The sequence below is a fragment of the Psittacula echo genome, assembly GCF_963264785.1.
Source record: "Psittacula echo genome assembly, chromosome: 23".
Lineage (NCBI taxonomy): Eukaryota > Metazoa > Chordata > Aves > Psittaciformes > Psittacidae > Psittacula > Psittacula echo.
Window position 1 is genome coordinate 859,332 of NC_137748.1, and position 22,463 is coordinate 881,794.

Consider the following 22,463-nt stretch of genomic DNA (forward strand, 5'->3'; position numbering starts at 1 on the left):
TCATGGATGCTCCCAGGACCTCTGCTACCCACTGTTGCCTGGGTACGGGGGGGCCCATCGCTGGTGACCTGCTGTGCCCCAAGGCCGCCCTCCCTACCCTGAGGGGTTCCTCAAGGGCTCTTTCCCTCTCCAGACTGGGGGCTCGCGGATGCCGGCTCAGTTGCTGCATTTATTGATTCCTTTTGCTCCAACGAGGCGGATGGGGCTGCATTAAAAACCAAACTCATCCAACCCAAACCCCAGGGAGGATGGGAAGGGGCTGAGGAGGGGAGGCCATCCCTGTGGTGGGGATGTTGCTGCAAGGGGAGAGAACTGGACCTCAAAGAGGGGCACAGGCCAAGCCCTTGCAGTGTCTGAGGGAGCCCAGACTGAGCAAGGGTTTAGCCCTGATCCTCCTCCAGTGCTCCCCATCAGTGCTTGCTCCCCACATTCCCCCCACACATTCACTCCCATTCCCATCCCCAGCTCGCATCAGTCCTGGTCCAGCATCCCCCATCCCGACAGGTCCATGTCTCCAGCCAGGGACCGTGCCGAGGCGCAGCTGGGGTTGGGGTGTGAAGACAGAGCAGGGGGTTCCCGGTCCCGGCGGGTCCCTGGCGGGTGCTGGGGGGCCCAGGTCAGTCGCTGTGGGGCGGCAGGGCCGGGGGTCTCAGCTGGGGCTGCGGCTCGGGCTGGCTTCCGTGCTGTCGCTCACCAGGCACTCGTTGGACTTGAGGCTGGCCAAGGACTTGCAGCTGGGCAGCGAGGCCAGGGAGCCGCAGAGCCCCAGCATGGATGGGGTCGGATCCTTCCCTGCGGACACAGAGCGGGTGTCGCGGGGGGCTGCGGCCTCGCACCCCAGCCCTGCGCATCAGGGGAGATGGGGACGGGGCGTCCCTCGCTGCCCGGCATGGGAAGGGGGCTGCTGATGGGGTCAGATGCCTGGGTGCATGTTACAGGGCACAATGAGCCCCATGGGGCACCCTATGGTGATGGGGGGGCTCTTACCCAAGGGCCCCCAGGGCTCGCCTTCGCGCTTGCCCTCGCCCAGGCGCTGGGAGTCGGAGCTGAGGCTGTTCTCGGCCGAGAGCTGGTCGGTGCTCACGAAGCTGTGCCTGCGGAGGGACGCGCTGGGACAGCCCCGCCACAAGGGACAGAACCCCCCGGGATGCTCCTGCATCTCCCCACTGCATCCCCGCTCCTGCAGCCTAAGTGGTACCCGCTGCGGCAGTGCCGCAGCCCTGGGGAGGTGAGGTTCTGGCTGTGGGTCAGGGCAGCTCTGCCCCACCGCGGGCATTACCTCCGGTACAGTTTGCTGTCCGAGCCGCTCTCGTTGCCGTTGAGGGTCCCCAGCGATGGCCACTGGTTCACCAGGGGCGTCACCATCTCCTTGGAGAGCTGCGCCAGCTGCGGGTTCTCGCAGGGGATCAGCCCCGTCCTGCGGCAAAGGGGGATGCTCAGCAGCCAGCACTCCCACGGGTGCCGGGGAACGCGGCATGTATGGGGCGTCAGGGATCCACTACATCCCATAGGACATTTGGGACCCTCCATGTCCAAGTGGTGGCCTTGGGCAGTGCTGGGGTGAGGACTGGACTTGATCTTAAAGGTCTTTTCCCACCCAGCTGATTCTATGGTTCTATGTCCCACAGGGGACAGGGAACCTACAACCCATCGCATCCCATGAGGCATATGGGGCAGTGGGGACCTACTGTATCCTATGGGGAACCTGCCACCCATCACACCCCACCATCACCACAGGTCCCCACTCACAGCTGCTCCTGCAGCTCCAGGATGACGCCCTCCAGCTCCCTCTTCTCCAGCTGGTTCTGCACCATCACCTCCTCCAGCCGCAGCTTCAGCCGCTTGTTCTCTGCCTCCAGGTCCTTCAGCTGCGACTCCCGCAGCCGCACGAGCTCTTCCAGGTACCCCTGCGTGAGGCCACCGTCAGCGTCCCACCAGGGCCACCACCCCAAGGACAGCACTGGGTCACCGCGGCTGCGGGTACCACACGGATGCAGGAGTGGGGATGCTGGAGCATCCCAGGGTACGGTTGGTACCCGAACAGCCCCATCCCAGCTCCCAGTACCTTTTGGGCATAAACAATGCGGAACTTCTGCTCCATCTTACGCCACTTGTTGTACCAACTGTCCTCGTCGGTGACCAGGGGCAGGTAGGGGTGCTCGGGGGAGCTGTCCTCGCTCGTGCTGCTCTCCACGCTGCCCCGCTCCTCCTCCTCGCTCAGGTAGTCATAACTGGGGGATAGGGGATCAGTGGTGCTTAGCACGGCAGCAAGGGGGTGGCGCAGAGACAGCAGAGTCCCCACCGTGGGGAGGGCCCCTGGCTCTTACCTCTGTGTGAACTTCAGGTAGGGTGTGTAGTCAATGACCACGGGCGTTTTGCCATCCATCACCTCGCCCTTCAGGCAGAAGCTGAGGGGCAGGAGGAGAAGCACATGGTGAGGGCAGCCCCATGGGGTTGCAGCCAGGACAGGGTGCCCCTGTTCCACCTCGCCGCCCGCCCTGACCTGAAGTCAATGGCGCTGAGCCCGATGAGCATCCCGGTGAGCACCGTGGACTCCTCCCGCAGCATGATGGCCCCGTCATCATAGAACCGCCTGCAGAGAGACGAGGCTGTGTTGTGTGCACCCACCAGCACCCAAACCACCAACACTGGTACCCGACCCTGGTACCCAGCTACCCTCGCACACAAGTACCCTGGTACCCGGCACTGGTACCCAAGTACCCGGGTACCCAGCCCTGGTACCCCTGACCCATGCTGCTCACCTCGTGGTCCGCGTGTCCCGCAGCGCTGTGGAGATGTACTCGGACATGCGCTTCTCCATCAGCGCCACACGGATCCAGGCCCGGCCCTGCAAGGCAGCACCCACGGGAGCTCTGAGCATGGAGACACCACCCAGTGCCACCCAGTGCCACCAGCAGCTGCCCCCGGGGCTGCAGGAGGGGATGCGGATGGGATGAAATGCAAATACAAAGATGATGCAGTGGGGATGGGATGGGGATGTGGGATGGGATGAGGATGGGGATAGGGATGGGAACAGAAGGGGAATGTGAGATGGGATAGGATGCAACAGAGATGCAATGGGGACGGAATGGGATGTGGGATGAGATGGAACGAGGATGGGGATCAGGGTGAGGCTGGCTCCATGTGCCCTGTATGTGTGAATGGAGACAGAGGCAGGAAGAGGAGCATGGATGGGGCCAAGCTTGGGGCTGGCGCCTCCTGACCTTGGCCCGGGAGGTGCTGATGTTCTCCATGCTCTCAATGCTGCTGACGCAGTTGTTGGGCACCTTGCTGCAGGCCAGGCGGATGTAATCCCAGAACCCGCGCTGCCCATCCGAGCTGAACCAGCTGACGGGGCCTGCGGGCACCGGCACCGCCTCAGGGGCTGTCCCCGCACAGAGCCCCCGCGCCGGGCACAGGGACATGGGGGGGCCCCGGTACCTTTGAAGCGGTGGCTGAGGATCTGCTCGAGGATGGCGGCGAAGTTCACGAACTCCTCGGAGGAGTCGTCGATGGGCTCCGCCGTGTACTTCTCCAGCAGCGTCTTCACCGAGAACCTGCAGGGGAGCAGCACGGGTGGAGGGGACAGGCACCGCGCGCCCAGAGCCCAGCACCAGCACCTAGAGCTGAGCACCCGACACCCAGAGTCCAACACCCAGCACCCAGCACTCAACACCAGCACCTAGAGCTGAACACCCAGCACCCAACAGCCGGAGTCCAATACTCAACACCAGCACCCAACACCATCACCCAGAGGCCAGCACCAGCACTCATCACCCAACACCAGCACTTAGAGCTGAACGCCCAGAAGCCAGATTCCAACACTCAACTTCCAGCACCCAATACCAGCATCAGCACCAACACCAGCACCAACACCAATACCAACACCAACACCAAGCACCAACACCAATACCAACACCAACACCAATACCAACACCAACACCAGCACCAACACCAATACCAACACCAAGCACCAGCACCAACACCAGCACCAACACCAAGCACCAACACCAGCACCAACACAAATACCAGCACCAGCACCAATACCAACACCAAGCACCAACACCAGCACCAGCACCAACACCAGCACCAACACAAACACCAACACCAGCACCAACACAAACACCAACACCAGTACCAACACCAAAACCAGCGCCAGCACCAATACCAGCACCAGTACCAACACCAACACCAGCACCAACACCAGCACCAGTACCAACACCAAAACCAGTGCCAGCACCAATACCAGCACCAATACCAACACCAACACCAGCACCAACACCAGCACCAGCACCAACACCAACACCAGCACCAACACCAACACCAGCACCAACACCAGCACCAATACCAGCACCAGCACCAACACCAACACCAGCACCAACACCAACCACCAGCACCAACACCAACACCAGCACCAACACCGACACCAGCACCAACACCGACACCAGCACCAACACCAGCACCAGTACCAACACCAGCACCAGTACCAACACCAAAACCAGCGCCAGCACCAATACCAGCACCAACACCAGCACCAACACCAGCACCAACACCAGCACCAGCACCAGCACCAACACCAACACCAGCACACGCGCACGCGCACACATTCAGCGCTCACCACAGCACAAAGCGCTTTTGCAGCCACGGCTTTGGGCTGAGCCTCGCTGACCCCCGTGTCCCCACGTCCCCGGGGACCCCCCCGGGCGGCCACTGCCCCCCCGCCGTGCGAGTGGCCAGGAAGGGCGAACAAAGGCCCCCTTCCTCCCGGCCGCGCGCGGCGGTGATGGCTTCCCCTTCCGCACCGCTCCCGCTCGGCACAGAGGTGCCCGGACACCAGCCCATGGAGCGCCGGGCGGGGGGAGCCTTGCCCAGTCTGTGCCATGTCGTGACAGCGGGGTCTGGAGGCGCCCCGTGCCGTGGGTATGAGGCCCATGTCGTGACAGTGGGGTCTGGAGCTGCCCATGCAATGGCAGAGAGACCCAGGGGTCCCGCAGACCCCAGCAGCAGGACCTGGGGGTCCCTGTCATGGTGACCCCAAGCCTCCGTACCCCCACACCACCCCCATTGCAGCCCCCAACCAGGGGCTGAGGTGGGGGGGTTCACCCCATCCCCACACTTGGGGGCTGGGGCAGGCAGGGACCCCCCAACACCCTAGGGGTCCCCTTATCCCTCCCCCTCCGCCGCGGTCCATCCCGGCGTCTCCATGACAACCCGCATCCTCCATCCGCAGCCTTCATCCCTCCATCCCCGCCGCCTGGAGCGGGCCCTGACGTCACTTCCTTGGACCCCCACCCGCGGGGGGAGGGGGTCCCCGGACCCAATTCTCCCCCCCCAAATCCCCCTTATCCCCCCCGTACCCCCCTCTCCAGCTGCCCCCAGCCCCAGCACCCTCCCTGTTGCCGTTGTACCCCCCCCACCATCACACCCCCTGCACCCCCCTTCCCACATCCCCATTCTCCTCCTCGTCCCCCCCCCCAATTCTGAATCTCCCCCCAAAACGCGACTGCAGCAACAACAAACACACCCCCCCCACGATGCAGAGAGGGGGGATGAAGATGAACCCCGCATCCGTCTTCCCCATCCATCCCCCACCTCCCATCTCCTCCATCCCCCCCCAAGCGTACAGGGGGTGTCCCCCCCCCATTGCGGTGTCCCCGCACCTGCAGACCGTGATGAGGTTCTTCCTCTCCACGGCGATGTTCCTGGAGGAAGCTTTCTTGGAGGAGAGCCCCAGCGCCATGGCAGCCTGCACGCAGCCCGCTGCCATCCAGCGCCGGCCGCCGCAAGGCCACGGCCGCGGGCGATGCCCCTTCCCCGTGGGCCACCCCCCCGGCACCGCGCAGGCTTTGCTCCGCCACCCCCCCCCCACCTCCCCGGTGCCCACGGCAACCGCCGCCCGCCCCCCCCCCCCCAAAAAAAAAAAGCAGGATGCGGGGCCTGATGCTCTCCCCGCCTCCGGTCCCCCAAATCTCGGCTCTGGGGAGGGACGGATGGGGAGGGATGGGGGGGGCAGCAATCCCGGGGGATGGGATGTGGGGAATAAGAGGGGGGGCGGCGATCCCGGGTGATAGGATGGGATGGGGGGAGTAATGGGGGGGCAGCGATCCGAAGAGATGGGATGGGGGCAGTAAGAGGGGTGGGCAGCAATTCCGGAGGATGGGATGGGATGGGGTGGGATGGGGGGAGTAACGGGGAGGGCAGCGATCCTGGGGAACGGTGGGGGCTCCTCTCTGCAGGGCTCAGCCCCACATCGTGATGGGGCTTTGACCCATGGGGACAAAGGCACAGTGGGGGGGGAGACAGTGGGCAGCCTGGGCTGAGCTCGTGTCCCCCCCCCTCCCCGGTTTGGGGCCTGTGGGGTTCAGGGGGAGTCCGGGGGTGCTGGGGGGGACACCCCACAATGCTCCCAGCACCCGGCTTTTGCATCGTGCCTCAGTTTCTCTATGAATGCACAAGGGAATCGGGGCAGGGGGGCACCCACATCTCCCCCCATAGCACCCAGATAAATCAGAGACACCCTGAGACACGGCCACGGTCCATGGGGACACGTCCTCCCTCTCTGTGCCCCCCCCGGGGTGCCCCACACCCCCGTCTACCTCTGCAAGGGGCACCCAGCCCATAGCACCCAGCCGAGCACCCCCAAAATCCCCAGGGCTGCTGCAGGGAGGGGAGCCCTTGGCAGCACCCAGATAACACCGGGGCTGTTATCGGGGCTCCCAGCCCGCAGCTATTGCACCCCCCCCGTCCCCAATGCGAGCAATGGACACAGAGCCTGGGGCCACCAGCATGGACCCCCCCAGCGGGGCTGGCAGAGGGTGACAGGAGCCATGGGCACCCGGGGTGTCCCCATGGGTGTCCCCAAGCACAGGGGTGGCTGGCGTGTGCTTGTGCCTGTGTGTTCATGGGTGTGCATGTGTGTGTGCCCTCGTCACCCTTGCCCCTGTCCCTGCATCCTGGGGTTTGTAGGTGGGGGCCCTATGGGAAGGTTGCAGATGTAGGGACACACACGTGTCTGCGGACATGGATGCAGACACACGCCGCACAGCTGAGGATGCACACCCATGCAGGGACGCACATGTGCACTCATACACGCACACACATACATACACGCACATACATGCACAGACACGCACACACGTGCGCGCACTGGCGCAGCGCTGCGGGACACCCCGCGCACAGCGCTGCCAGGGGACAGGCGGACACCGGCCCCGTCCCTCCCCCCAGGACGGGGGGATCCCCCCGGGAACCCCTTCTTCCCCATCCAGAGGGAAACCCCGGCCCCGGGAAGGAGCGGGGCAGCGGAGCTTCCCGGGGCTTCCCCGCAGGGAATCCCGGAGCCTCACAAGCGAGATAGCGGGGCAGGGGTGCGGGACACGGGTGCGGGACACGGGTGCGGGACACGGGAGCGGGGCAGGGCCGTAGGGAGCGGGCAGGGCGCACAAGATGTTGCACCCCGATAACGTTGTTTACGGGGGCCCCGGGGGGGGCGCGGGTGATCCCGGGGGGCAGATTAGGGAGGTGAGCGTGACTCAGGGCATTCGGGCACGGCTCTCCCGGCGGCGCGGTGCGGGCAGGGGCTGGCGGCGAGGGCACCCCAGGGGTAGGTGCGGGGTCACTTGGGGTGTCCCTGGGTGCTGGGGGGGGGAGATGGGGACGGGGGTGGGGATGGGGGAGCGCCCCCGGTGTGGTGGGGGCTGTAGGGCCGCTGTGGGGCGGGAGATGCTGCGGGCAGGGGGGTAAGGGCTCCACACTGAGCCGCGGTGGGTGCCTGCTGCGGGAAGGATCCCAGCCGTGGGGCATGGATGGTGTGGGGTGTATGGGGTCCATACTGGGCTTGGGATGTATGGGCTCCATGCTGGGCACCTGCTGCAGGAAGGATCCCAGCCGTGGTGCATGGATGGTGTGGGGTGTATGGGCTCCATACCGCACCATGATGGGTTCCTGCTGCGGGAGGGACTCCAGCCACAATGCATGCATGGCTTGGGATGTATAGGGTCCATACTGGGCCATATCGGGTATCTGCGGCAGGAAGGATCCCGCCCACGGTGCATGGATGGTGTGGGATGTATAGGGTCTATACTGAGCCTCATCGGGTGTCTGTGGCAGGAAGGATCCCAGCCATGGTGCACGGATGGTTTGGGATGTATGGTGTCCATAGTGAGCCCCTGCCATGGGAGGGAGGTCCTGCACCAAGACCCACTGTGTGGATGGTGTGGAATGTCTGGGCTCCACACTGAGGGCATGCAATGTGTCCTTTGGGTGGTATGGGCTCCATACAGAGCTGTGTTGGATATATGGTGCAGGGGGCATGAGTCAAGTCCATATCAGCTGCGTGGCTGGGCAGTATGGGCTCCATCCTGAGCACACTACAGTGGTGTAGGAGATACAGAGTCTGGAGCATGCAGTGAGATGTATGACACAGGAGGTATGGGCTCCATACTGTGCACAGTTTTACCATACAGGAGGTATGGGCTCCATACCGTGCACACAGTTGTACCATACAGGAGGTATGGGCTCCATACCGTGCACACGGATGTACCATGTAGGGGGTATGGGCTCCATTCCGTGCACATGGATGTACCATGTAGGGGGTATGGGCTCCATACCGTGCACACGGATGTACCATGTAGGGGGTACGGGCTCCATACCGTGCACACGGATGTACCATGTAGGGGGTATGGGCTCCATACCGTGCACACGGATGTACCATGTAGGGGGTATGGGCTCCATACCGTGCACACGGATGTACCATGTAGGGGGTACGGGCTCCATACCGTGCACACGGATGTACCATGTAGGGGGTACGGGCTCCATACCGTGCACACGGATGTACCATGTAGGGGGTATGGGCTCCATACCGTGCACACGGATGTACCATGTAGGGGGTATGGGCTCCATACCGTGCACACGGATGTACCATGTAGGGGGTATGGGCTCCATACCGTGCACACGGATGTACCATGTAGGGGGTATGGGCTCCATTCCGTGCACACGGATGTACCATGTAGGGGGTATGGGCTCCATTCCGTGCACACGGATGTACCATGTAGGGTGTATGGGCTCCATACCGTGCACACGGATGTACCATGTAGGGTGTATGGGCTCCATACCGTGCACACGGATGTACCATGTAGGGTGTATGGGCTCCATACCGTGCACACGGGGTGTCCGGGGTTCAGGTGTGGGCTATAGAGGCCCTACAGAGGTCTCTATGGGTGCGATGTGGCACGGGGTGCTCTGGGCAGGTTGGGGTGCCCCAGCTCCCCTCACCCTGGCTCGGGGCAGCGCAGGGGGCAGCAGGCGGGGGCTGACGCCGGCCGCCCGTTATCAGCGGGGCGCAGCCCGGTGCATGGAGCTGATGCAAGAGCCGGGGGGGGCCCGGGAGCCCCGGGCCGGGCCGGGCCGGGGGGGGCCAGGCGGGGCAGGAAGGAGGAGGCTGGTCCGGAGCCGGCCCTTGGCTCCGTGGCCCCGCTGCCGCTCTCGCTCCCCGGCGGGGATCCCGCGGCCCCGGCGGGGTCTCTGGGACACCCCCCCCCCGCCGGCCCCCGCGGACCCCGCCGGGAGCGAGCTCCTGCATCACCCTGGTGAGATCGGGGGGGGCTGCTCCCCCCAAACCCCCCCACGCGCTGGCATTGCTGCTCCCCCCCTGTGCCCCCCCCCGCGTCGGGGCCGTGGGTCGGTGTTGTGGGGCGCAGCCTGGGCCCCCGGACCCCAAGCATGGGGGAGCGGGTCCCTCTGGGGAGTAAAGGGGGGGTCTGGGTGTCCTGGGAGGACGTGACCCCCCCGGGGGGCTCTGTGCTGGGGGCAGATGTGGGGGCATAGGGGGGGTGTTTGGGGGTGATGGGGGGGGCCCGGGGTTACCGGGGGTGCCCCGGTGCGGGGGGCACTGGGGGTGAGCGGGCTGCGTGGGAACGGCGCCCCCTGGCGGTTGTCCCCCGGCCGCGGGGCAGCTGCGGGGGGGGCGCGGGGGGGGCGGGACGCGCTCGCACCTTCCCGCTTTGGGACGTCCCAGTGAGCCCAATTGTGCCTCAGTTTCCCCTTTCTTCCCCCCCCCCCCAGTGCTCTGCCAGAGGCTGCGGGGGTTTGGTGGGGGCCCTGGGTATGGCAGTGCGGGACCTCCCCTTTTATGTTCATGGATCTATATGGGACTCCTCCGTATGCGTGCGTTTGTAAGGGTTTTCCCTATGTGCGTGGGTCTATGTGGACCCCCCGTTTATGTGCATGGATCTGTATGGGACCCCCCATATGTGTGGGTCTATCAGGGTTCTCCCTATGTATGTCTATATGGGCCCCCCATGTATGTCTATATGGGCCCCTCCTTTGTGTGCATGGATCTGTATGGGACCCCCCCATATGTGTGGGTCTATCAGGGTTCTCCCTATGTATGTCTATATGGGCCCCCCCTTTATGTGCATGGATCTATATGGGACCCCCCATATACATGAGTCTATCAGGGCTCTCCCTACGTGTGTGGGTCTATAGGGGACCCCACCTGCATACAAGAGATCCTGTGGGTCCCCAGCCCGTGGGTCCATAGGGGACACCCCCCTGGGCGCATGTGGTCCCGGCTGGGCCATGCTCTCCCACGTCCCCGGTGGGACGGTGCCGGGGCTCTGCCGCCGCCTGACGTCGGTTCCCATCCCCATGGCACCGGGCAGGGCACCGCTTCCCGGGGGACCCCTGGGCTCCGCGACCTCTCCTCCCGGGGGGAGCAGGTTACGCAGGCGGGGGCTGCGGGAACGACCCCGCGTCCGGCCCGGGCCCCATCCCGTGGGACAAACCCAGCGTCCCCGGGGGGCACCAGCGCTGCCCCGGCCTCTCCTGACCCGTTTTCTCTCCCCGCGCCCGCCCCGTCGCCGCAGAGCACCGGGTTATGGTGCCACCGGGCTGACTGCCGGCACGCAGCGAGGCGGCAGCGGGGGCCGAGCCCGGAGCCATGGAGGGGCCCGGCCAGGTAGGGAGACCCGGCCCCAAAACCTGGCTCTGCCGCTGCGCCCCGTCACAGCCCCGGCGAGGCGCTGGGGGAGCCGGTCCCCGCTGAGCCCCTTCTCTCTGTCCCGCAGGAGGCCTACGAGGAGAGGATGAGGAGGAGCCTGGACCCCGAGGGCTACGAGGACCCCGGCATCAAGAGCTCGCAGATCTCACTGGGGGAGATGAGCAGTGAGTGGCTCCTTTGGGTGCTGGGCACACGTGGGAGCCAGCATTGCATGGGGGATGGCAACGCATGGGCGACAGCACTGCATGGGTGACAGCACTGCATGGGTGACAGCACTGCATGGGTGATGGCACTGCATGGGTGACAGCACTGCATGGTGATGGCACTGCACGGGCACTGGCATTGCGCATGAACTGGCACCAGGTGGGTGCCCACATTGCATGGGCACCAGAGCTCCACAGGTGTCACTTATGCATCTGTATGAGCATGGCACAGGCACGTTGCACGGGCACCAGTGGTGTTGTATAGGGGCCAGCATGGCACAGGCACAAGTAGCATGTGTGCAAGTGTTGCACGAGCACCCGTGTTGCATCAGTACAGTGCTGCATGAGTGCCAGCATGGCACAGATGTGCTGCATGAGCGCCAGCGTTGCACAGATGTGTTGCATGGGTGCAGTGTTGCATGAGCATTAGCACTGCACGGGCACCGGTGTTGCACACGTGTTGCATGGGCAGCAGCATTGTGCAGGCAGCAGGGCTATCGCACGGGGGTCAGGCAGGGATGTGCAGCCCTCTGGGGTCACATCACCCACAGGTTGGTGCCACCTCCAGCACAAGGGCTGGGGGTGCCCAAGATGGGGGCACCGGGGTCCTTGAGGCCGTGGTTGAGAGCCCCCAGGGAGGGAGATGATGGGATTTGGGGGGGTCTCTGTGCCCCAGAGCCTCCCATTGCCCACAGCTCTGCTGACTGGGAGCTGCCACCCATGTCCCAGCACCCAGCCCCTCGGTCCCCATTGGGGTGACACAGGTCAGGGTAACGCTGCCGCCTGTTCTGCGCAGGGGCCGGCACCGCGTCCCCTTTGCACGCGTGGAGGGCCAGAGCCGAGGAGCTGTCACCCCTGCGGTGAGTGCCCCACATCAGGGACGGGACCAGACGCTGCCCCCCCAGGAGGCTGCCAGCACCCATGGGTGCCCGGCGCTGACCCCCCCGCCCGGCGGGGTGTGTTTTGCAGCCAGTATCTGCCCAGCCACCGGGGATGTTATGACCTGGATGGGAGGAGGCGCGCGGCCGGGGCCCCCCCGGCACAGGCAAGCGGCCGTGGCGGCGGGCAGCGTGAGTGACCCCGGGGGGGGGAACAAAGCCCAGTCTCGGCATTCCCATTGCCCACCATTTCCCAACCGCAAGCCCTGCATCGTGCCATGCACCCTGGTTCTCCCATCCCCGTTGCCGCCCTGTGCAGGTGGGTGACCGTCACCCGGGCGTCAGGGCTCGCCGCGCAGGGTGACCGCTGCCGCTTGCCCGGAATCGCCCGCTGATTGAGGATAAATAAAGTCTTTGTTTGGGGTGAGGACAAGAACCACTTGGGGCTGAGCGTTGGCCGGTGCCGGGCGGCTCGAGTCCACGTGCCGCAGCCAGCGCTGTCGTGACACCGGGACGGGCCGTGCTGCATCCCCGTTCCCAAGGGCCCCGCATCCTGCACCCGACAGAGCGGGATGCGGCTCTTGCGGCATCACCCCCGCGGGGGACCCGGCCGTGGGGCAGCGAGGGGACCGCGCTGGTCCCCGTCGGGGATGAAGGGGACGGGGTGAGCCGGTTCCCCAGTGCCCCGGTGGCCGCGGCGGGCGGGAGCCACGCTGGTGTTTACTGTCAGCAAAGGCAAAGTGCTGCGGGATTTATGGTGCACACAGGGCGGCCGCCGGGCGGGCGGCTCGGCCCCACTTTATAGGGACGGAGCCTGCAGGGCCATGGGGAACGCAGGGGGGGCTGCAGGTAGGCAGGGGGCAGGGATGGGGACACCTCGGCCGTGCTGTCCGGCCGGGAATGTGCTGTCCCTGTGCCGGGCTCAGGGCTGTGCCGGTGGCAGGGCCGCGGGGCAGAGCGCGGCCGCCAGCCCTGCTCTCAGCAGAACCCGGCACGTCCCCAGGCTGTCACCCTGCCCCAGGATGCGAGGGGCTGGAGGCGGGCACGGGCAGGGCTGGCGGTGATGGAGGGGCACAGGCTGGGACGGGGCAATGGGGGGATACTTCCAGCGAGCCCCAGCCAGGGCTGGGATGGGGGTGATGGGGCAGGGGCACATCCAGACAGCCCCAACCGGGTCTGGGTGGGGGTTCATGGGGGGAGATGCCTCCAACAGACCCCAGGGGGTCTGGGCTGGGACAGGGACCTGCTAATGCATTGGTGACTCCGCTTGCAGCTGTATCGGTGACTGATGTGGACCTGGAGGTGGGAGGGAGAAGGAGGCCCTTGTTCCGGCGGGAGACCCATGAGGTGGGTGCTGCCCTGGGACCCCCGTTCCTGGGGGTGAACAGAGCTGTGGCCACCCGGGACCAACCTCACCCCAAACCATGGGGACACCAGGGCATGGGGAGATGCTGGCACCGGAGCCACAGCTCTGGGTCTCTTTGGGGTTCTTGGTGTGGCTGCGGGGACACTGACACCCCCTCTGGCTGCAGGGCTACGTGGAGCTGCACGAGCTGGTCATGGACAGCACAAAGGACCTGTGCTGGATGGAAGCCGGACACTGGCTCAAGCTGGAGGAGGACTTCAAGGAAGCCGGGCACTGGGGCCAGCCCCATCTCTCCTTCCTCACCTACCGCAGCCTCCTGGAGGTCCGACGGGCTTTGGCCAAAGGTGGGGACACCGGATGGGGCTGGGGCAGTGAAGGGGTCCTGGTGCTGTCCGGCCGGTGACGGTGCTGTCCCTGCAGGTGCTGTGCTCCTCGACGTGGAGGCCAACTCTCTGCCGGCCATCGCCCATGTCCTCATCGACCAGATGATCTATGAGGGGCAGATCAAGCCGCAGGACAGAGATGACATCCTGAGGACGCTGCTGCTGCAGCACAAGTACGGCCACGGCTGATGGCCCCATTGGGGGGTCCCCGGTGTCTGGGCTGGATCCGGCCCCAGCGCTTCCCCCTGGAGCCTGGCACGGGGTGGCAAAGCCTCTCTGTGCCTGAGCTCTGCCCCCGCAGCCACCCCTGGGGCTGTCTCATGGGGCTCTGGGGGTCCCTCTGACACCGCCTCCCCGCTGCTCCAGGCACCCCAGCGAGGCGGAATCGACGGGGACGCTGCCGCCGGCGCAGCTGCAGCGCTCGGGCACGGGGCGGTCGGACACGGAGCAGCCACTGCTGCGGGAGCAGCAGCCCCTGGAGATGCGCAGGCTGGGGGGCGAGCAGGCGAGCGGGGACAGGGGCATGGGCGCAGAGGTGCGGGATGCGGGGTCGGGGTGCAGTGGTGCGGGATGCGGGGTGGGGACATGCAGGACATGGATGGGGACATGCAGGGGATGGATGGGCACACACAAGGGATGAGGGGGACCATGCAGGGGACAGTCCCCAAAGCTGCCTTGCTGATCCCTGCCATTCCTCTGCCTGCAACAGAGCCTGAGTGGGGCCAGCAGACCTCAGCTCCATGAGAAGATCCCTGAGGATGCAGAGGCCACACTGGTCCTCGTGGGTGAGTGCTCAGCGGGCAGTGGGGGTCAGGGGAGTGGGTGAGGATGGTGGCTGTGGGTCAGGGCTGTGGCTGTGGGTCAGGGTGCTGGGTGCAGGTTTGGGGTGCACAGGGTGGGTTTGGTGTCTGCCCCTCGTTCCTGTTTGCTCACTTGCTTGCGCCTCTTTTGCCTCTCCATGCGCAGCTCTCGCCGCTGCCTGCTCAGCGCTGCTGGTCTGCACCCGTCCCATGTCGCTTGTCCTCATGTCCCATCTCAACACCCTCCTGTGCTCCCGTGTCCCCCCTGCCCCACGTCCCTGTGCTCCCATGTGCCTGTGTCCCTGTGCCTTGATGTCCTCACATCTTCTGCCCCTATCCAATCCCCATCATCCCCTTACATCCCCATGCCTGTCACCCTGTCTCTATCCCCTGCTGTCCCCATGTCTCTGTGCTCATGTGTCCCCACATCCCTGTGCTGGACCCCCCCGTGACCCCCATCCCATCCTCCCCCCAGGCTGTGCAGCCTTTCTGGAGCAGCCCACGCTGGCCTTTGTGCGCCTCAAGGCCGCGGTGACGCTGGACGGTGTCCTCGATGTGTCCCTTCCCGTCCGCTTCCTCTTCGTGGTCCTGGGCCCCGACAGCCCCCACATCAGCTACCACGAGATCGGCCGTGCCATGGCCACCATGATGTCCGAGAGGGTACGGCTCAGCCAGCACCACCACCGGCATCGGCACCGTCCATGGTGCCAACCTCCCTGAGCATCCCCACATCCCCACCCCTGGGGCTGCATCCTCTCACAGGGCTCGTCCCCTCTGTGCCATGTCCCTCTCTGTGCCCATGTCCCTGCTGTCCCCATGCCACTGTGTCCCTTTGTCCCTATCTTTCAGGGTCTCCATGTCCTCAGGCACCCCTGTTCCCATGTCCCCATCTCCACATGCACCCTTGTCTCTGTGTCCATACGCATTCCTATCTCCACACGTTTGTGTCCCTGTAGCCCCATGCTCTCATGTGGAGCCCATGCCCCTTGAGGTCCCCTTGTCCCCATGTGTCCCCACATGTCCAAGCCATCACCTCCTGTGATCCCATGCTTCCGTTCCCATTCCCCTGTGATCCCATGCTCACTGTCCCCATTCCACTGTGATCCCATGCCCTCATCCCCATTCCCTGGTGGTCCCATGCTCCCCATCCCCGTTCCCTGGTGGTCCCTTGCTCCCCATCTCCATTCCCCTGTGATCCCATGACCCCATCCCCGTTCCCTGGTGGTCCCTTGCTCCCCATCTCCATTCCCCTGTGATCCCATGACCCCATCCCCATTCCCTGTTGCCCCCTTGCTCCCCATCTCCATTCCCCTGTGATCCCATGCCCCCATCCCCATTCCCCGGTGGTCCCACGCCTGTCCCTGCCGCCCCACAGGTCTTTCGCCGCGATGCCTACCTTGCCGATGGCCGCCAGGACCTGGTGCGCGGCGTCGAGGACTTCCTGGAGGCCAGCATCGTGCTGCCCCCCACCGAGACCCCCTGCGAGCAGCTGCTCCGCAGCCTGGTCCCGCTGCAGCAGGAGCTGCTCCGCCGCCGCTACTGGCCCCCCGACACGGCGCTGGTGGAGGACCCCCTCAAAGACCTGCGTATGGACCCCCCCATCACCTCCTCAGCCCCATGGGACCCCCCCCCATTGCACCAGGGTGTCCCCATGGCCACCTCCTGTGTCCCCAGGGCTGAACGGGTTGGAGCCGGAGGACGATGACCCCCTGCGCAGGACGGGGCGGCCCTTCGGGGGGCTGGTGCGCGACATCCGCCGCCGGTACCCCAAGTACCTCAGCGACATCAAGGACTTCCTCAGCCCCCAGTGCTTGGCCGCTGTCATCTTCATCTACTTCGCAGCGCTGTCACCCGCTGTCACCTTCGGAGGCCTGCTCAGTAATGATGGGGATGGGCTGGGGATGCAGGGAGGGACAGGGATGCCCCCCCCCGGGTTGGGGTGCCCCCGCCTGCAGCAGCATCTCCTGTCCCATGGGGATGCTCTTTAGGGGGTTATCGCACCCCCTAACCCAGCACCTCCTGGCTCTGCTCCCCCCAGATGAGAAGACCAAGGGCATGATGGGGGTGTCGGAGCTGCTCATCTCCACCTGCGTGCAGTGTGTGCTCTTCAGCATCCTCAGCGCCCAGCCCCTGCTCGTCATTGGCTTCTCGGGGCCCCTCCTGGTCTTTGAGGAAGCCTTCTACTCGGTGGGTGCCATCCTGCGCCCCTGGGTGCCCCCCACCTGCTGCTGGTGGTCCCCAGGGTGGGCATGGGGTGATGGACCATGGTGGGTGGCACGGGGGTGATGCTACACAGGCGATGGCATAGGGGTGATGTGGGGTGTGTGATGCCATGTGGGCAATGCCAGATAGCTGATGGGTGATGCCAGGCAGGAGCTGCCATAGGGGTGCATGATCCCATAGGGATCCTGCTGCTCCAAGGTACCACAATCCAGGTACCCAGGGAGGAGCTGGGACCCTGAACCCACAGTGGAGGCTATGGGGGGGCTGATGGGGCCATGTCCTCTTGTCTGCCCAGTTCTGCAGTGCCAGTGACTTGGAGTACATCGTGGGCCGGGTCTGGATTGGCTTCTGGCTCATCCTGCTGGTGCTGGTGGTGGTGGCCTGCGAGGGCAGCTTCCTGGTGCGTTACCTGTCCCGCTACACCCAGGAGATCTTCTCCTTCCTCATCTCCCTCATCTTCATCTTCGAGACCTTCTCCAAGCTCGTCACGGTGCGTGAGGGGTGCAGGGGGGGGTGTGCACATTGTGGTCATCACCCAGGTCTCCATAGGAACGGCAGGAGGGATGCGGGTGAGGGATGGAGCCCCTCTCCCAAGGGTTTCTCCCAGGGGTTTCTCCCCATTCCCAGATGTTTCCCAGTGAGGTTTGGGCGCAGGGAGGTGAAGCCCAGGCTGATGTCCCAGGAACTGCCCAGATCCCTTCTCCATCCTCTCGCTGAGCCCCTTCCCTGCTGGGAACGGTGTCACCCCACAGGGACATCTCTGGTGCTGGAGCGGTGACAAGCAGGACACGGGCTCCATCCCACCCTGAACCCCATCACACCCTCACTGTCCCCATCGTGCCCTGTTTCTGAAGGACCATGGGGGAAAGGTGACAAGGGAACCATGAGGGTGCCCATGCAGCCAGGAGGGTCAATAGCATCTTGGGGTGCATCAGGAGCGCACCCACCACCAGCATCACCAGAGGGATGCAGGGGACCCCCCCGCAGGGATCCCACCCTGACCCTCTCCTTCCCCTCCGCAGATCTTCAAGGACCACCCTCTGACGCGGCGGTACAACGTGCAGGACACGGTGCAGCCCAACGTGCCGGAGCCCAACACGGCGCTGCTGTCCCTCGTCCTCATGGCCGGAACCTTCTTCCTGGCCTTCTTCCTCCGCAAGTTCAAGAACAGCGCCTTCCTGCCTGGCAGGGTGAGGATGGAGGGGGGGGGCACATGGGGGTGTCCCCATATCCCACGCAGGGTGTGCGGTTCCCTGGCTGAGACCCCGCAAACTCATTGCAGAGCTCTTTGCTTGAGGCTGCTGGTGGTGGGGACGTGATGGGGGGGACATGGGGGGGGACACGGGCGGGTTTAACGTGGTCACGGTGTCCCCCCCGCACAGGTGCGGCGCTTGATCGGGGACTTTGGGGTGCCCATTTCCATCTTCATCATGGCGCTGGCCGACTTCTTCATCAAGGACACGTACACACAGGTCTGGGAGCAGCGGGAGGTTTTGGGGTGTCCCCAGCGAGGGCACACGGAGCGGGGTGCTCATCCCTGTCCCTCACTGCCCCATCTCCGCTCCCATCCAGAAACTCAAAGTCCCCCGAGGGCTGGAGGTCACCAACTCGTCCGCCCGGGGCTGGTTCATCAACCCCATGGGCGAGAAGAAGACCTTCCCCATCTGGATGATGTTCGCTTCCGTGGTGCCCGCGCTCCTCGTCTTCATCCTCATCTTCCTCGAGACGCAGATCACCACGTGAGCACCGGGAATGGGGTTGGAAGGGGATGGAGGATCCAATGGGATGGGGATGGAGGGGACCTCCCCAGGGCGCTTGTCACCACCTCGTGCCCTCCATTCCCAACAGCCTCATCGTGAGCAAGCCCGAGAGGAAGCTGGTGAAGGGCTCTGGCTTCCACTTGGACCTGCTGCTGATCGTGGCCATGGGGGGCCTGGCCGCGCTCTTCGGCATGCCCTGGCTCAGCGCCACCACGGTGCGCACCATCACCCACGCCAACGCCCTCACCGTCATGAGCAAAGCCACTGCTCCCGGCGAGAAATCCCAGATCCTGGAGGTCAAGGAGCAGCGCATCAGCGGCCTCTTGGTGGCCGTGCTCATCGGTGAGCAGGGGACGGGCCCCCCAACCCGGGCAAAGCAGGGCTGGGTGCCCCCAGGGCCCCCCCCAGCCTCTCCTTCTCTTCCGCAGGCGTCTCCATCCTCATGGAGCCCATCCTGAAGTACATCCCGCTGGCCGTGCTCTTCGGCATCTTCCTCTACATGGGCGTCACCTCCCTCTTCGGCATCCAGCTCTTTGACCGCATCCTGCTCCTGCTGATGCCACCCAAGTACCACCCCGACGAGCCCTACGTCACCCGGGTGAGTGGGGCTGCCCTGGGCTGTGGCACCCCAAACCTGGGGCTCCCCAGAGACCCTCCTCCGTGGATGCTGACCCCGCTGGGCTCTCTGGGGTGCTGGACCCTCCCTTTGACCCCGCTGGGCTCTTTGTCCCGCAGGTGAAGACGTGGCGGATGCACCTCTTCACCTTCACACAGATCATCGTGCTGGTGCTGCTGTGGGTGGTGAAGTCCACCCCGGCCTCACTGGCGCTGCCCTTCGTGCTGATCCTCACCGTGCCCCTCAGGCGCTTCCTGCTGCCCAGGATCTTCCGGGACATCGAGCTCAAATGTGTACGTAGCCCTGGCACGGGCTGGGGGCCGCCGCGGTGCTGTCCCAATCCCTGTCCCCATCCCCCTGCCCATCCCCATCCCTGTCCCCATCCTCATCCCCATCCCAGTCCACAGCCCATTCCTGTCTCCGTCCTCATTCCCATCCCTGTCCCCATCCCTCTGCCCATTCTTCTGCCCATCCCCATCCCTGTCCCCATCCTCATCCCCAGCCCTCTCCACAGCTGCGTTCTTTCCCCTGCCCCATTCCCATCCTTATCCCCATCTCTGTCCCCAGCCTCATCCCTGCCTCTATGCCCATATCTATTCCAGCCCCACCTCAGTCTCCATCCCTGTCACTGCCCCTGCCCTCAATCCTGCCCCTATTCCTGACCCCTCCCCATCCCCTCCTTGTCCCCATCTCCATCCTCATCCCCATCCATGTCCCCATCCCAATGCCCTCTCCTGTCTCCAGCTGGATGCAGACGATGCTGTGGTGACCTTCGAGGAGGTGGAGGGCACAGATGTGTACAACGAGGTGCAGATGCCCAGCTAAGGGCTCGCTGCCCCCCGGCCCTGCATCCCCACTGCTGCCACCCTGGGCGCTGGGGGACCTGGGGACCCACATTCCCGCTGTGAATGGAGCCTTTGGAGAGATTCCCCCCTTTTTTGCCTGTTTTTGATACATTTTGGATGGTGTGAGCTTGCCCGCCCTTTGCTCCCCGCGGGGGAACAGGCTGGTCCCATGGGCCACCCCAACCCCATGGCACGGGTGCCCCATCCCGGCCCCAAGGCCACGCTGGGGCTGTGACCGGGCACCAAGCACAGGAAAAGGAGCCGGAGGAAGATGCTGGAGCCCGGAGGGATGGGGCAACACAGCGGGGATGGGTCCGCAATGGGATCCCCCCATTCCCTTCCCTGGGGACCCCCTGCCCTGGCCCCTCTTCCCCTATGAACTTCCAGTGCTAATGAGCATGGGACAGGCCCCACAGAGCCCTTTTCCCCTGTTTATCCCATCACTTGCTCCAGTGAGAGCATGCGGCTGCCCCGCTGCGCTCCCGGCATCTCCAGGGTTGGGATGTACATAGTCCAGCCAGAGGGTTTATATATGTAATGAAAAGAACCACGCTAAAATCACCCCAAAACCATCCCATGATGCTTCTGCAGGAAAATTCCCCCAAACCAAACATAAATCCAGCAAAAGCACCTTAAAAAGGGATATAAAAAGGAGGAAAACCCCAAATCCACGTGCGCTGCGAGGGGGGATTCTGTATATTTGATGCTGGTTTTGGGGGGAGGCTGTAATTTATTGCTGATTGTGCCCCCGCGTGCGTGTGTGTGTGTATATACCAGAGAGAATCCATAGGGAATGTTAGTATCTTCCAGAAGAGTTGATTTAAAGGATCCTGGTCAGGGCCTAAACTCTATGGACCAGGCCGGCAGCGTCGTTTCACTCATGACTTAGTGGTAGCACCATTCCTTTTTATTTGATAGCATTCCATATATATAGCTCAATCATGTAGTTTTCCTTGATTTTTTCCTTCCTTGCTGCCTGCCTCTTGCCCTGTTCCCGCTGGGATTGCTCCCAAACAGGCCAAGCATCCCCCTGCTCCTGCATCCTGCCAAAGGATGCTCCTGCCCTGGGCAGACCCAAGGGCTGGATCCAGGGACCGGTCAGGCTGTGAATTGACTCCTTTAGGTATAAATCGGGGGGGGACACCCCAAAATCGGGGGGGGGGTGGTGGGAAGGGGGAGCACTGCCTCATGTTTGGGTTGGTTTAGTTTTATTATGTGTCTGAAATCACTCCTGTTGTGACCTTTGGGGGTTATTTCTCCCCCCACACCTCTGTATTAGGCTTTAATAAAGAAATTAATAAAATCCAAGGGGAATTGGAGTTGTTTTCCACTGGGGGGGGTCCCTCATTTAATTGCTCCCCCAAAAGAGCACCCTTTGGGGGGGGGGTGTCCCCGCACCGGGATGCTCAGTGCAGCTGCACCAAGATGCTTGCCATGGCATCCCGGGATGCTTGCTGCATCCTGGCTCCCTGTGGGATCACTGCAGCCATCCCGGGACTCTCCCCACGGCCATCTCGGGATGCTTCCCATAGTCATCCCAGATACTTGCTGCATCCTGGCATCCCCAGCTGCTCTATGTGGCCATCCTGGGATGCTCTCTGCAGCCATCCTGGATACCCGATGCATCTTGCCATGCTAGGACGCTCCCAGTGATGCTCTCAGGATGCTCCCCACAGCCATCCCAGGATACTTGCTGCACCCCCGGATGCCTGCTGCCGCCATCCCTGCAGTCCTCCCAGGATGCTCCCCACAACCATCACAACTATCCCCGAATGCGGGAGCTCCCCAAAGTCATCCTGGGATGCTCTCCACAGCTGCATCCTGGCATCCCCGGGATGCTCGGCCCCTCTCATCCCATGGCACTGCCCCATTCCTCCCAGACCCATGGCTGTGCCTGTGTCCATGTTGGGGGGAACACACTGAGCTGCCTACCAGTGACATTGTTGTAACCCCCCCCCAAACCCCTCCACCCCCCCAGGCTCTACATTAACCCCAATTACCCGTAATCTCATTAATGGGAGCAGCCGATGGTGCTTCCTCATGGAATACATTGGCCCAGGGCCGTGGGAAGGGATGTTCCTGTGTGCCATAGGGCAGGCATCGGGGTCAGTGCCTGTGGCTGCCCCTAACCATGCCCCCAGTCTCTCCATGGGGCTGGGATACATCCCACTGGATGTTACAAGCCCGGCACCGCAGCCAGCTCTTGTTTTCTGGGAACAGCAGCACATGGCTGCAGTTTTCAAGCCCAAGGCCCCGTCCTCCCTCCTGCCACACCGGGAAGAGGGATTTATCCCCTGGGAGAACAGCGAGGTCACTGCCACGAGATCCAGCCTGGGTTGGGGTGGGGGGGGTGGAATTTAGGTCAAGCTCTCTCGTATTTCTGCCCTGCTGCC

At 64.1% G+C, this 22,463-nt stretch overlaps 2 protein-coding genes across 5 annotated transcripts; one reads left to right on the forward strand and one right to left on the reverse strand.

Annotated features, from left to right (window-relative positions):
- Nucleotides 1-151: 151 nt before the first annotated feature.
- On the reverse strand, nt 152-5,844 carry RUNDC3A (RUN domain containing 3A). 2 transcript variants are annotated; one of them, XM_080633569.1, is made up of 11 exons: nt 5,661-5,844; nt 3,442-3,557; nt 3,225-3,358; nt 2,763-2,848; nt 2,504-2,593; nt 2,328-2,408; nt 2,066-2,231; nt 1,750-1,907; nt 1,280-1,417; nt 988-1,094; nt 152-792 (listed from the first exon to the last, which is right to left on the reverse strand). In XM_080633569.1, the coding sequence occupies exons 1-11, from the start codon at nt 5,765-5,767 to the stop codon at nt 650-652; spliced, it is 1,326 nt and encodes a 441-aa protein (XP_080489695.1). In that variant the 5' UTR covers nt 5,768-5,844; the 3' UTR covers nt 152-649. The 2 variants fall into 2 exon arrangements, with proteins under 2 accessions (XP_080489695.1, XP_080489696.1); XM_080633570.1 differs by lacking the exon at nt 5,661-5,844 and having other exon boundaries at nt 2,763-2,930.
- A 1,690-nt stretch (nt 5,845-7,534) lies between these two features.
- On the forward strand, nt 7,535-21,033 carry SLC4A1 (solute carrier family 4 member 1 (Diego blood group)). 3 transcript variants are annotated; one of them, XM_080633327.1, is made up of 22 exons: nt 7,535-7,600; nt 10,863-10,954; nt 11,064-11,160; nt 11,996-12,059; nt 12,169-12,269; nt 13,351-13,424; nt 13,610-13,787; nt 13,864-13,999; nt 14,193-14,361; nt 14,536-14,611; nt 15,102-15,286; nt 16,002-16,212; nt 16,301-16,504; nt 16,665-16,813; nt 17,145-17,339; nt 17,872-18,039; nt 18,232-18,321; nt 18,422-18,588; nt 18,698-18,951; nt 19,038-19,207; nt 19,345-19,518; nt 19,970-21,033. In XM_080633327.1, the coding sequence occupies exons 2-22, from the start codon at nt 10,937-10,939 to the stop codon at nt 20,048-20,050; spliced, it is 2,961 nt and encodes a 986-aa protein (XP_080489453.1). In that variant the 5' UTR covers nt 7,535-7,600; nt 10,863-10,936; the 3' UTR covers nt 20,051-21,033. The 3 variants fall into 3 exon arrangements, with proteins under 3 accessions (XP_080489453.1, XP_080489454.1, XP_080489455.1); XM_080633328.1 differs by having other exon boundaries at nt 14,193-14,331; XM_080633329.1 differs by lacking the exons at nt 11,996-12,059; nt 12,169-12,269.
- Nucleotides 21,034-22,463: the final 1,430 nt, after the last annotated feature.